At 36.5% G+C, this 15,505-nt stretch overlaps 3 protein-coding genes across 3 annotated transcripts; 2 read left to right on the top strand and 1 right to left on the bottom strand.

Annotated features, from left to right (window-relative positions):
- Positions 1 to 180: 180 nt before the first annotated feature.
- Positions 181 to 9,129, top strand: CSF1 (Csf1p; the record flags this gene model as incomplete). Its single annotated transcript, XM_003955655.1, has 1 exon — positions 181 to 9,129. One exon carries the CDS (start codon positions 181 to 183, stop codon positions 9,127 to 9,129), a length of 8,949 nt encoding a protein of 2,982 aa, XP_003955704.1.
- Positions 9,130 to 9,243: 114 nt separating this feature from the next.
- On the bottom strand, positions 9,244 to 13,494 carry SMC4 (condensin subunit SMC4; the record flags this gene model as incomplete). Its single annotated transcript, XM_003955654.1, has 1 exon — positions 9,244 to 13,494. One exon carries the CDS (start codon positions 13,492 to 13,494, stop codon positions 9,244 to 9,246), a length of 4,251 nt encoding a protein of 1,416 aa, XP_003955703.1.
- Positions 13,495 to 13,942: 448 nt separating this feature from the next.
- ARP6 (Arp6p) lies at positions 13,943 to 15,205 on the top strand (the record flags this gene model as incomplete). The annotated part of the gene is made up of 1 exon (XM_003955653.1): positions 13,943 to 15,205. One exon carries the CDS (start codon positions 13,943 to 13,945, stop codon positions 15,203 to 15,205), a length of 1,263 nt encoding a protein of 420 aa, XP_003955702.1.
- Between the last annotated feature and the right edge of the window lie 300 nt (positions 15,206 to 15,505).

The following is a 15,505-nucleotide window of genomic DNA, read 5'->3' as shown; positions in this document are numbered from 1 at the left end:
GTCTTTTAGCTCAATGAGCGTTATCAAAATCACATATATGTATGTAAACATATCCAGCAATTTTTTTTCTGAAGCTTCGCATGGTTTAGCTTTTCCGATTTGTTTTTAAAAAGAGTACTAGATGGAAATAAAGTGGTCAAGGCATCTGAGATTCTGATAAACACACAGTCTGAGTCTGATATGGCCTCTAGTTCAGAATTTCAATCTGTTCCAATCAGTGGGGGCAAAAATTTTAGTTGGGTCTTCCTTCTGGATTGGATTTTACTAGTTGTTTTATGCCTAAGTGTGATTTTTTACGTTGGAAGGGCTATTGCATACATTACAAGTCTCATATTGGAATGGCTCCTTTGGAAAAGAGCACATATCAAAGTAAATATAGAGTCATTACGAATATCTCTACTAGGGGGAAGAATATTTTTCAAAAATGTAACCATTATACATAAAGATTACACAATATCACTCTTACAGGGTACTCTGACATGGAGATACTGGCTCCTCAAAACAAGAAAACCATCATACCATTTGGAAAGCAAAGATTCTAATGGTGTTACTATGAAGAAAAATGAACAACTCCCGTGTAGATTCGTGTTGCATTGTGAAGGTGCCGAAATATTCGTCTATAATAGGACATGGTCATACGACAATATAATTAACTTATTCTCCAAGGAAGAAAGAATCAAGTTTCAGAAGTTTCTGGATGAACAAATATTTAATGATCATTCGAGCTATTCGAGCAAGACTACAAACGGTGCAAATAGTAGCACCGGTGAAAGCAATTCTGACACAAAGCTTAATGACGAGGATTTTGTTGAATCAGGCTACAGTTCACAATCAACCTATAATCAGAATAATGATAGAATTTTCGATCAGGCAAAATCCGATAAGGACTCACTATTTTTACAGACATTTCCAGTAGAAATAGAGGTACACCGTGCTTCTTTAGCTTTTGGCAATAAGTTTACACCGTCCCTTGTTATAATTAGCAGCGAACATGGTACAGGTATAATAGATTATTGTCAACCGAAAGAAAAATTAGATTTGTATAAAATGAAGCTTGCAATAGAGACACACAATTTTGCTGTGACGGTAAAACCAAATATTGGATACAAAGAAGAAATGTTGCTAAAATTCAAAATTGATAGAGGCAAACTGTCACGACTATGGAAAAGATTCACACCAATAACTGGTATAATAACAAGACCATTAGGATTGACTCAGAGAAAGAAAAAACGCAACGAACCACCTGATTTGTTTATTCAAAAGTGGCAAGGTCTTTCTCTATATAAAGGAACAATTTTTGAACCTACAACTGATGATTTGGATGATATTCAATTCGATTTCTTAAATCATGAGTATGCAAAATTTAGTAGTGTAGTAAAATGTCCAAAAGCAATCTTCACGTACGAATATGATATCCCAGGTTGTGTACCTCATGGTGCACATCCAACAAATTCTGAAATCGATGGCCCTGATGTTGGAAATAATGGCGCACCACCAACGCACTCACTAGATATCCAAATATTCGGAGGATCGATATGTTATGGTCCATGGACTCAAAGGCAGATGAATTTCATACATTCAATGCTAGCACCCGCAGTATCGAGAACAGAAAGTCCAGTTAAAAGAAGGGTACCAGGCTCTACGAGAATATACACAGCCACTAAGCTTTCGATATCTATAATGGATGATACAACATGGCGCATTGCAACAAGAGAACCAAGTAAGGACAATATATTCTTGAAGCATTATAAAGAAACTAATGACGATTACAGACCTTTTGGTTGGATTGATTTGAGATTTTCAAAAGAAAGTTATGCTTATTTCACCTTTGCTTTGGTTCCTACAACGGAAGGATTCAAAAATGACATTAACATTCATCTCGCGCAAAATGAAATAAGATCAAGTGTAAATCATGATATTTTAATGAAATGTAAATTTTTTGACTTCGATATCGACGTTTCATATCCTTTGGTTTGGAATGACAGAGCTACATGGACAATTGATATGAATTCAAACCAATTGGAAACCTTTTTATTAAGAGAACATATCACATTGATTGCCGATACACTTACAGACTTTACATCTGGTGAACCAACACCGTATGAGTTATTCAGACCATCTGAAACCTTTATTAACTGGAAAATGGATGCTTACTTCATTTATCTGAACGTGAATGATCACAATATTGTTAATAACCCGCTAGATTTTAATGAAAATTGCTATCTGTCGCTGCATGGTGATGACCTATTGATTAATGTTACAATACCCAGTGAAGATATTACAGCACAATTTAACGAAATTACATACAATATCACAACACCCATGTTCAGGTTATTATTAAACACACCCCCTTGGAATACATTAAACGAATTCATGAAATATAAGGAAGTCGGTAGATCATATGATTTCAGTGCTAAAGGTTCATACTTACTCTATTCAGAACTAGATGTGGACAATGTTGATACCATTTCCATTATCTGCGAAAGTAGAGGCACAACATTACAATGCTATGGGTTTGTAATAAGGTATTTAGCGAACGTCAAGATGAACTATTTTGGTGATTTTTTTAATTTCATCACCTCAGAAGAATACACGGGTATTACAAGAGATGAAGAGCTTGAGGAAGAATTAATATCATCCAATCTATCCGATAATGAGGACAATGGAGACGTGTATTCTGATGGAGAAAGTGGTATGGATGATGCGATCTCACAGGAAATACCAGAAAGGACAACCCTTAAAAGATCTGACTTAAGAAGGACAGCAAATGAAACAGATCTCTTTTTAACTTTTTCTGTGTGGGACGGTGCCATCATACTCCCAGAAACAATTTATAACTGTGATAATTGTACCGCTCTCAAGTTCGGTGAGCTTATTATAGATCTTAGAAGCAGTAACTATTATATGGATTTATTGGCTTCCTTAGAGGATACCGTCATGGAGAGGTACACGGAAAAGAGTCCGATTGACATTTTTAAATCAGTTCTACATGATAATAGAGAAAGTAGCGAAGCTCAAGGGTTTTTATCTGATCTATCTATTCATGGTCATAGGATGTTTGGCTTACCGCCCAATGAACCCACATACTTCTGTAAATGGGATTTTGACATCGGCGTTTTGAATGTTAACTCAGAGTTTGATTTTTTAAAGGGATTTTTGACTTCTTTTTCTCGAATAGGTTTTGGATTTAAGGATTTAGAAAATATTCTGCTATACAGTAAGGAAGTCATAAATGATATGACTTCATTAACTGTAAATGCTCAAGAAATTTCTGTGAATTTGAAGAATGAGGTATCTGGCATTGACATGGCTCTGAAAACACAACATGTAAATTTCACAAGTATCGACTTTGAAAGTGCGAATTATTCGAGCAGACTTGATCTAATCATACCTTCTCTAAAGATGTCTATGTACGGTCTTGACATAGATGGTAAGAAGGCACGGCTGTTTAACTTCACAACAAAAGTTCACTTAACAGACTTCGCACAAAAAAAGAACTTCAAGAGACACCGGTCAATGCAGCGGAATTATATAACACTTAATGATGCTGCTTTCCACAGGACGTCATTCTTACTCCCGCAAAGCTTTCAAAAAAAAGAACTGTACAACGAGCTTTATGGAAGTATTGTACCATCCTCTTCGCTACCGGTTTTGGCACTACCCATCTTACCTAAAACCGTAGATTTCATACTGGAGGACTTCCTAGGAGAGTATGTTTCACTTCTTGATGATCGTACTATTTTCAGAATGCCATTTGGGTCAACCAATACGCCTAACCAAGCTAGCACTCATCACGAAGAGGACATGGATCCACTTGAATTTAGCAATAGCACTGTATCAACTGAAAAAAATTACCAATGCGATAACTTAGTGATAGATATCGAATACATTTCGGTTGAAATTAATCCATCAATATCAACTTATATTGAAAGCCTGTCATCTACAGTATATGAAGAAAACATTGTTCAAGTCATTGATGATATCGAGATTGAGACAATTAAAATATTGAGCACTTTTCAAGAAGGGACTTCATCTATTACAAATATCAAACTCAGGGTGTTATACTCTGATATATATTGGGGCGAGCGGGACAGATATGGTATAGAATTATATCTCGATAAATTGGATTTCGAAATGTCCCAAAGAAATATAGAAAAAGACAGAGAAAAAGGACTTTTGGAAATTACTATGCTCGCCAAAACAAGGTCAATAAGGGCTTCAATAAGTGAGGAAGGATCCACCAAAAATGAGAAAGAAAGGCCTCCTGCCCTCTCTTTAGTTGTTGAGGGCTGTGAATTATGGTCCGCTACTGCTGAAAAACAGGTTAATTCAATAGATACTATATCTACAGACATTACCATTGATGAATCACAGTTGGAATGGCTGTTCCTTTTTGTAAATGAACAGAATCAGAATTTACAGAACATCATTACAACTCTCAACTCTGTACAGGCCGAACACACGGTATCCCGTAGAAAATTAATATCAAAGCTCACTGCAGCAAATGACTTTTACCAAATCAGTCATGATCCCTATGTCATTACGAAACCTGCATTTATCACTAGGCTTTCTAAAGGTCATGTGAGGGAGAATAGGAGCTGGAAAATCATTACACGTCTACGCCATATTTTAACATATATCCCAAGTGATTGGGAGAGTGGTGTGGAAAATTATTTGAAAGAAAAAAGCTTAAACGATCAAGATGAGGCCAAGAAGGTCTTCATGTCTGTATTTTCCAACTGGAGAAATTGGGAATTTTCTGATGTTGCAAGATCATACATTTATGGAAGACTTTTCCTGACTAACCAGGCTGAAAAACACAAACAATCAATGAGAAGGATCATCAAAGTCAACTTATCTTCCTTCTTCTTAACAAGCTACACTGCAGGTTATGATATAGATCAAAATTTTGTGCTAACCAATGCTAATATAGTTTTTGAACAGACTCCACCCTTTACAGAGGCAGGAGTTAGTCGAGAGAAACTTATCAATTTGACAGGTAGCATAGGCTCTGTCAAAGGAAATTTTAGTGATGAATTACTCAGGCTTAAGGAATTGATCCCGCTTTTAAATAAGGAACAAGAGAAGATGGAACGTAGCCCATCTTTTCAGGTAGATAACATTCCCAAGTCGTTCAAATTGAATGCGCTACTTTTGTTTGAGAAAACTGAAGTACAGCTTGTTATTGGTGAAAGTAAACTAACGAATAGGATCTTAAATGGTAAAGTTAGTCTCTTATTGGATCATCCTAAGGAAGCTATATCCCCTGCCGGCTCAATTATTTTATATGCCAAACGGTCCGAAACTCTTATTACCCACAGAAACACAACATTAGTGGAAAACCAGGTGCGAGATTTTTCTTTGTCTGCAACTGTCGAATCTTGGTCATCCAAACCAACTGTTTTAGTGAGCACCCAATGTGCACATTTTCATATTAAGTCTATGGCTAAAACAGCTACATTAGTGAACTCTGTAAAGGAAATGGTTCAAACTGTGAAAAATATTGATAAGCAACTGAGTATATCAGATAGACTCGCAGAAGGAGAAAATAAGAGTCCAAAAAAGAAATTAAAGGACGTCGAAATTGAGGTCGTTTGTCAACTGTCTAATGTTAGTTTTGAAATAATGCCCATTTCTCCATTCTATATAAGGCATGAAACGAAAAAATTTGACTTAAAATTTAAGCAATTTGGTTCCCAAAATGTCATGATTGATGTATGGGATACCGACTTTTTTTTAAGGTCCGACCTGACAAAGCAACAGTACTTTAGGATTTCCTTTGGTGATTTTCAGATAACATATAATCTTATTGAAGGTGAATTTATTATTGTTGACGCAAATGTTTCAGCCTCCATGATCAAACTAACATTTTCTGAGCCAAATAGAATACTATCAAGTTTTTTGCAGGATGAACGAACCGCATCAGAAAGCTTCAAGTTATTGAAAGCTTTAAAACCTTTTTTGCTTCCTCAAACCGAAGGGCGCTTACAGCCTGCCACTACTAAAGAAATGAGATGGCTCTTAGACACAGATATCAAATACTTCGGCATTTTGGTGCCCATATCGACAACATATTTTGTATTTGAAACGCATGCGCTGGTCTTGTCCATGTCAGACATTGATACTGAGAAATACACCGAGAAAGACGAAACACAAAGTCAAGTTTCTATTGAAAATGTTGTTTTCCTAATAAAAGATCGCGGAATTCCCTCAGCTCTCTCTAGAATGTTGGATTTTTCGATATCATTTTCTACAATCCAGAAAATGATGGAATTGGATACATCTTTCCAAGTTGAAAGTAATCATTTCAGGATTTTTTTATCTCCATATTCTTTGGTGCGGTTGGTCTGGGGTGGGCAGCAATTTTTGGGTCTAGCGAATTACTATAAAGAACAAAGAGGTACAGATCTGTGGGATATTAAAGCATCCAAGCTAAAAAAAGAAAAAAAAGGTTCATCTTCAATAGGTATGAACATGTCGTCCTTCCATGTCCTCTCATATAATTTCTGTATTGGGTGGATGTTTCCCGAAGCAAATGCTTCTGCGCCAGGTATAATGCTTGGCTTCAGCCGTTTGTTCTCAGCTTACGAAGGAGGATACGGTAAGTTGACCTTGGTGGATGCATTTTTCTCTGTCGCTCGTGGAGCTACGTCTGCAACTTTTTATCCTCGAGAAAGTGAACTGGAGAGTGTTAATAGAAGTTATTTACCAAATATGCAAATTGCATACTGGGTAAAAAAATCCGGTTTAATGAAAGACGTCTTTATTAGATTTCATGGAGAGGCTTTAGATGTGAGTTTCTTGACGACTTTTATCACTGTTATAGAATCAATGCTTCAATCTTTCCAAGTATTTCAGGAATTAAAAACTAGCTTGATTCAACCTAATACTAGCACAACAGAGAATAATACTGAGCCGAAAATAAAGAGTCTAGCACCATTCTTATCGAATATCAAATCGGTCAACTGTCAATTTAAATATGATGGTGGTGTTTTCAAGGTTTTCTCATTTGAAGATATTGAATCACACCTTGAACCATCTTTCGAATTGAAGACACCTGGTGTTATAATAGATTTCAACTATAAGCATAACATAGGAAGTCTGAAGCCTCATTGGATACGAGCACTCGTTGCAATTGGATCTACTCACAATACGCTTTTTGCCGTTTGTGCTCCGCTTATAGCAGAATTTCTGGAGCATATCCATGAAATGGTTAAAAAGCACAGTTCCAATACTAAACATGAGAGTATAGCCACAAATCTTTCAAAAGCTCCCTCTCAAAATATTGACTACAAGAGATTATTGGACGGGTTTGATATAGCATTTAAGTTAACTTCAAGTGAACAAAAGTTGAGCTTGAGTTGCGAACCGAAGGCAAAAGTGCAAGCGGATGTCGGGTTCGACTCTTTTATCATAGGAATTGTAACTAATAATCTAGATGAAACTGAACCATTGACATTCTCATTATCGATTAAAAAGACGAAGGCCTCTATCAAGCATATATTTTCAAAAGAGACCAGTACGTCTTTTGGTCTAGATCTCATCGACTTGAATTTTATGTTCACACATCCGGATATTATCAATATGTACGGTACTGGTCTTATATCTGAGGTCGATCTATACTTTAATGTTAAACAGCTTCAGAATTTGTACCTGTTCATAGATATTTGGAAGCTAAGCAGTTTCATCAGACCGGGCCCTAAAGGTAAAAGTAACAATGGTAAGCGTGAAAACAAACATTTAACATTACCACAACCAAGTAACTTATATGGCGAAATTCCATGGTCTTTCACATTAATTTTTACCAATATTAATGGCAGTGCCGATTTGGGTCCATCTTTGGGAGTATTATCTTTGAAGTTAAAACGTACATGGGTAGCTTCAGACCATTATCAAGACAAGCGACAAGTAATAAGAGCATTTACAGACTATTTATCTTTTGTTTCAAAAGGTAGACTTAGTGGTATCTTTGAACTAGATGGTGCATCTTGGATGTCAGAAGTGAGTTGGCCAAAAGAGAAGAGGACACATAACTATCCCCTCGTTAATGTTTCAGTAAATATAGATAACCTATCTCTCAAAGCAGCCTTTGATTACCATATGTTTTTGATAGGTACTATTTCAACGGCAAAATTTAGTCTTCATAGCGAAAAGGATATCGTGGGAACTATGCCTGATCTGTTAAAGGTTAACTTCACATGTGAAATGATTAATATTTGTTCTACTGCCTTAGTGGCAGCAAACATATTAGATTTGTACAATACCGTAATGCGTATGAGGCAAGATAATAAGATCTTGTATTTGGAGACTTTACGTGAATCTGATACATTAGAAACAAGAGGAAATCCTGATAATTACAGGGATATTCTTAGGTCACTGAACTTATTACAGACAGATGTATCAACTAATATACATGTACTGAAACTGCAAGTCTCTCCAATAGCATTATTTGACTTGGAAGTGTTGGTTATAAATATAGAAAATATTTCCGCAAGAGCAGGAACTTTCGCAGGGGAGAAATTGAAAACTATTCTTGAACTGGAAGTCTACGATGGTTATGTGGCTCTGTCTACCTCTAAGAGGGAGATAGACGAAGATACGGTTTCGGCAATATCTGTTGCAGATTATATGGAGTATGCCTCCAAAATTAGCGGGGGCACAATTATTGAAGTGCCAAAATTAAATATTGCGATGACTTCATGGCAAGAGGAAAACAGCGATATTTTGGAATATCTTTATAAATGTACCTTTGAGGATAAAATAGCTGTGAAGTGGAATTTAGGCCCCGTTAACTTCATCAAAGAAATGTGGACAACCCATGTGAAGGCATTAGCTGTTCGTAGATCGCAAAACGTTCTTGATACAGATATGCAAACAGATGAAGAAGTTCAAAAAAGGATAAAAGAAGAAGAAAATATATCAAAACTAAAATATGTTCCAATTGAAGAACCCCGAATAGATATGCCTCAAATTAGGGACTTGGGAGACGCCACTCCACCTCTAGAGTGGTTTGGAGTCAATAGGAAAAGGTTACCTGCCTTTACTCATCAGACTGTAGTTGTCCCAGTTCAAAAGCTGGTTCACGCAGCGGAAAAACAGTATGCAAGTCTTTTAGATAACTCAGGATAATATCATATACCCTCACAAAAGCATTTAATATATATATATATATATTCTACATATTCATGATTTTATAATAAACAGTAAGAATCTTATTAAAAATGAAGCTACGGCTTTATAATCTCAACAATTGAGTATGTCCTTGTTTTTCAAGGTGGCACTTTGAGTCATATTGCTTCTCTTATAGATTCCAACTAGTTGCTGCGCAAGCTCAAACATGTTGTTTCTCAAAGAAATCACGATAAATTGGGCATTTTTAGTTCGTTCCTTGATATAGTTAGCAACAATGGAAACATTCCTAAAATCCAAAGCAGCATCAATTTCATCCATCACATAAAGAGGGGTGGGCTTATACTTATGAAGGGCAAAAACCAAAGCTAAAGAACTTAGCGTTTTTTCACCACCGGATAAGTTGGTGATATTTCTCCAACTCTTCTTAGGAGGCATCACACTAAATGTCACACCTTCAGAGAATGGATCTAAACTGTCGACCAACTCTAATTCTGCATTTCCTCCCATTGTGATCATTTGATACATCTCTTTTAAAGTTAATGAAATGATGCTGAAGCCCTCCATAAATTCGTCATGACGCGTTTTCTTCAATTTTTCAAGTTCATCTCTCACCTCATCTCGTCTCGCTACTGTTGTATTCAAATCCAGTTTTCTCTTTTTGAATTCTTCCAATCTTCTGATGTACTCCTCCAAGAGTTCAATGTCTGCATTAGAATTTTCAACATAGTCCTGTAATTGATTAATCTCAGATTCCAGTGAATCTAGGTCAATAGATTTCAAGTCATCATCTGTAAGCTTTGGGATACCCTTAGACACTTCCTCTGTGACATTGTCAAGATCCATGATATCTGCATCTTGCTCTTTTTCCTCTATTTCATTCTGGCTGTCATTGTCCGCATCTTCCATAGAGATTTCATCATCATGCTTATCCACATTCGGAGTGTGACTACTTGAGACATCTAGATTATTGGAACTTTGTTTAACACCAACACTATTATTCGCATTTTCATTCTGAATTTTTTCTAAACTCTGAGTAACGTCTCTTACATGGTAACTTTGAAGTTCTTGATTTAAAGACCTGATATCCTTTTTACAGTAATCGAGCAAAGAATTCAGCTTTTCAAGTTTATTTTTTATTTCTATTTCGAAAGACTTATACTCATTCATGGATTCTTCCATATCTTTTATCTTTTCCTTCAAAGATTCACACTGGCCTGTTAAATCATCTTTTTCATTCAAGATTATATCAAACTCTGCCTCGGTTTCTTGTAGGCGAGTTCTAATAGCTATGACGTTTGTTTGGAGGGTCTCTAAATCATTTACACAAGCCGTATTATCCAATTCAGCTTGTTTGAACAACCTTTGCACTTTCTGAAGCTCCTTTTCTGTTCTTTTGATTGTGGCTTTATCTTTCTTGTGCTTTGCATTTACTATGCCAATCCTTTCAGTCAAGGAACTGACTTTTGAATTCTGAATTTGTAATTCTTTCCCTCCAATTTTCATTATTTCTTCTTTCAAGGTGTTGATTTTCTCCTTTTTGCTTTGTGATTGATCTTCTAATGCTCTATGTTCGTTGCGCAATGTCTGCAAAAAAGCTTCTGCTCTATCAAGCGGGTCCTTTTTATTAATAACATCTGTATAATTCTTTTCTAGTTCCTTCAATTGCTGCTCCTTCAAGTTCAGTTGATCGTTCAAAGAGTCCACGTCCATTAACAGTTTAGCAATTTCCAGTTCAATTTCGGGTTCTTTGTCCTGTAGGCGTTTCAATTCGTTGTTCATTTCTTGTAAAGTATCGTGTGCAATTTTAAAATTGTTCTCTCTTTCAGCTAGGTCTCTTTCAATCTTTTCAACATCACCTGCTTCATAGACTTCCAGGTGCTCCATATTGCTATTTTTTAATTTCATCAACCCTTTGGAAACATGAGAGCCACCACCAGTCATAGTACCCGAAATATCGATCAGTTTACCATCTAAAGTTACAACTCTATATCTTCTTTTCCCATAGGCTACTCTGTTAGCTTGTCTTATATCAGTAGCGACAAGTGTATCTCTAAGAACGCTATAAAAGGCATTAGAAAATTTTAAATCAATTGGTTGGACCAAATCGAATAATCGAAGAACATTTTCTGGTGTTTGAAGTTGGCCCAATTGAAAATTTCTCAATTTATCCAAAAGTATGAATCGAGCATAACCTAGTTTATTTTTACGCAAATATTCAATGCATTGCTGGCCGCATTCTACAGAGTCGACCACAATATCATCCAGTCGTGAACATGCAGTAGATATAGCGATGTCATACTTATCTGCAATGACACCTAAGTCACCCAATCTACCATGGAACCCATTTATACGGCCTGATTTTTGTAGCCTTGTAAGTGCTGAAAGAACAGTACTTTTATTTTCAGCCATATGTAATGCTGAGCGCGCATCAATTGCACGTTGTCTATGCGAGTTCAATATTACCCGCATTTCTTTCTCCTTTTCTTTAGCCCTTGAGCATTCGGATTCACCTAAGGACACTTCTTTTTTGAGAGATACTTGTTCCTTTTTGAGATTTTCAATGATACTGTTCTTATTGTCGATTTCCTTTCTAACGTCATCTATTTCAACTTTCAAAGACCCTAGTCCTTCCTTTAATTTGGCTTGTGATTCTTTCAATAAGGAGATTTCAGATTCTGCCAATTGAATTTGTACCTGTTTTTCTTGAATTTTAGAAACCCATGGTTCAATATCTTTTTCATACAGAGAAATTTGTGACGAAATATCCTTCGTTTTATCTTTCAATGATAGTTTGATATCATCCAACTTGGAACGTTCCTTATCAAGCTCCTTTTGCAAATTACTAAATTCACTATCGTAATTCATCTGATAATCTTGTAAATCTTTTAATATAGACTCATTTTTTTGTATTTCAATCCTTTTATCGTGTAGTGTTTTCTCAGCTTTGGTCTTTTTCTGGGTTAAATTTTTGATTCTCTCCTCCATCGAAACACATTGGCCGTCGTATTCTCTTTTCTTTTGGACTAGCTCTCGTTCTTGGGCCACAGAAGCATTAATTTTTTCATTGGCTTCCCTTAACTCCCTGGTTGATTGATCTATTTCACTTTGAATCTTTTCATATTTTGATCTCTCTTCCTGCAATGCATTTTTGAAATTGGAAATCTTATCCAAAGTCGTAGCAAGCTTTGTATTGGTTTGATACAGCTTGTATTGAGTAAGTTTTGATCTTAAAAGAGTCAATTGCTTTTCTTTCGCTATAAATTCCAAAGCAGCGTCTTTATCACTTTCCAAAGAATTTTTCTCAGTTTCTACAATTTCAAATCTTTTCTCTTTTTCAACACAAATTTCATTCAAAGCTTCAATTTCAACCATTTTATCCTCAATTAAAGTCTTGTACTTACTTGTGCCAATAATATCTTCTAGATATTCTAATAGACCGTCATCTCCTTCCTTTTCTGCTTTGGCCTTCATTTGAGCAATATTTTCTACTTCACCTTGTAGGATCAGGAATCTCTTATGATCTAGATCAATGCCTTCTTCTTTAAGCAGCCTTGTCACTTCAGTATAATTACTTTCTTTACCGTTGATATAATATTTGGAAGAATTATTTTTGAACGCCTTTCTCATTACCACGAGAGGCTTCCTATCTTCGATGATTTTACTTGTACCATCATTTTCATCAATAACGTATTGAAAATGTACTTCTACGGAACAGGACTGTATGTTTGGAAATGCTTCTGATTTATGAATAAGATCTCCCAATCGATCCTGCCTCATCTTATTAGCACGGAAACCAAAGACGAATAACATTGAGTCAATCACATTTGATTTCCCAGAACCATTTGGACCAACGATTGCAGAAAAACTCGTATTGAATGGACCAACAATCTGTGTACCTGCATATGATTTGAAATCCTGCAAAACCAACTTATCTATGTATAATCTAACTTTATTTTGATTCTTAGAATTATACAATTTTTGCAATTCAATTCTATTGTTCTTAATTGGTGATAACTGGATCAATTCTAACTTTCTAACGGGTGATCTACCAGGGGATCTTGGGGGAGACTGAGAGTAAGCCTTCTTATCACGGCCACGGGATGGTTGAGATAATGGTGGCTGCAGATTGGGAACTTGTAACGACGATGAACCATGACTTGATGACGATATTATCGGCTGAGATAGGACATACTTGTTATCTGCAGAGCCAAGTAGCAGCTTTCTTGGGGTATGAGATTTTAAAAATGAAGATGCTGTGACTTCTGGATGCGTCTTATCGTTGTCTTGCTCATTCTGGTTTGGAGTAATCCGCTCTTCATCAGAGACAACTTTCTGTTTCTTACTCAATGGAGTGTGTGACATGGCTCCTTTAGCTGAGTATTGGATAAAAACAAATTTGTTGGGCTCTAAAGCATCTAGTTGCCACTTCGAGCTTGATTACTTTACGTGTTTGTCTTCACTATATATTTTGTTTACCTATTTTTTTCCACTGAGTAACCATATCGGGAAATCACAGAAGCCCATCATCACTGAATATTACAGAAATGGTAGTACAAATATCATACAGAATCCCACTGTTGTGTCTCATGGATCTTCCTCATCGCAGTTTCATTGCCAGCAAAACTTTAAATGAGCTTCCACAAGAAATGCAAATTCCAATGACTGTGTTGAGAGATTCACGAGCCACACGTACATTATGATACCGTCTAGGATGGTGGAATTTGTTAAAAATGGATTCTTTGAAATGGAAAGAATCATTTCATTAAAGAGGGAAGAAGCTCGATTGAGAAAAGAAAGAGACGGCCTGATCATGGAGGAGACTCCTGTTGTGATTGATAACGGGTCGTACAGAGTCAAGTTTGGTCCAGCTAGTTTGGAAGCGCCGTACTGCGCATTGAATGCCATTGCAAACGACAAATACGATGCATCCTACTTATCGAACCAAATAAAGAGTATCAAGGATATATCCTCGGTGTCGATAAAGAGACCACATACCTTGGGCCAGCTGACATCGTGGGAGATGCAAACTCTCATTTGGGATTATTGTCTTTATAATCCCGACGAATTTAATGGGTTTAATATTGGAGACACTAAGAGTAAACATTTAATTACAAGCGAAACGTGCATGACTCTACCTGAACTCGGTAAAAACATGGATCAAGTCATCTTTGAAGAATATGAGTTTGGAAGTTTGATGAAGTCCCCCGTTGCTGGATACATGCCATTTTTGAGAAACACTAAGGATCAAATTATAATTGGTGAAAGGGATACAGAGCCATTTGTTGAAACGCCGTCGACTGAAGAGTACAGAGATTTCCAGCTGGTAGTAGATTCTGGTTTCAATTGTACTTGGATAATTCCAGTCATTAAGGGGATCCCATATTACAAAGCAGTAAAAAAGCTAGACATAGGTGGTCGATTTCTCAATGGACTATTGAAAGAAACGTTATCATTTAGACATTATAACGTTATGGATGAAACTATTTTAGTCAACAATATAAAGGAAAAATGTCTCTTCGTGAGTCCCGCATCATATTTCGACAGTTTCAAGAACAAAGATATAACATCAAGAGAATATGTACTACCAGACTTTCAAACTAGCTTCCTCGGGTACGTACGGCCTTCAAATGAACAAGGCAAACCATTGCCAGAGGATTCACAGAGTATCACTCTAAAGGATGAACTTTTTGCCGTTCCAGAAACGTTTTTCCACCCTGAGATTTCCCAAATACTAAAACCTGGTCTGGTGGAGACCATCTTAGAAAGCTTGTCGATGATCCCAGAGGTGATTAGGCCACTAATGGTATCGAATATAATGTGTATCGGGGGAAATTTCAATCTACCTCATTTCGCTTCGAGAGTAGCCAAAGAATTACAAAGACAACTACCGACGGACTGGAAATGTAGAATAACCATTTCAAAGGGGAACTCCGAACTCTCAGGATGGAAAGCAATGTCATCCTTTGCAAGTACAGATATATACAAGGCTACGAGGGTGACCAGAGAAGAATACTACGAGCATGGTATTGATTGGTGCACGAAGCATAGATTTGGATATCAAAATTGGGTATGACAACATAAATACGTATATACATCGTCTTATAACAGCACTTCTCCTGCATCAGCACATCCTCACACTTGAGTTCGTCGCCTGAACTAACCATGGGCTTACTCATTCCATATTAGCTGCAAATGTTCTCGAGATCTTCTTATAGTTCAATATGTTTATCCATTGCTGGATCGGGTAATGATATCTGTCAAACTCGGGCTTCGAAACAACATAAAAATCACGAAAAGCTAAAAAAAACTTTTACAAAACAATGAGAAGGCTCGAGAAATTAAAGATCAACTTTGGTTACTAAAAATAGTTAAC

Source organism: Kazachstania africana, chromosome 2 (genome assembly GCF_000304475.1).
Source record: "Kazachstania africana CBS 2517 chromosome 2, complete genome".
NCBI lineage: Eukaryota > Fungi > Ascomycota > Saccharomycetes > Saccharomycetales > Saccharomycetaceae > Kazachstania > Kazachstania africana.
Note: the sequence above shows the minus strand (reverse complement) of the source record. Positions and strands in the feature narration are given on the sequence as shown.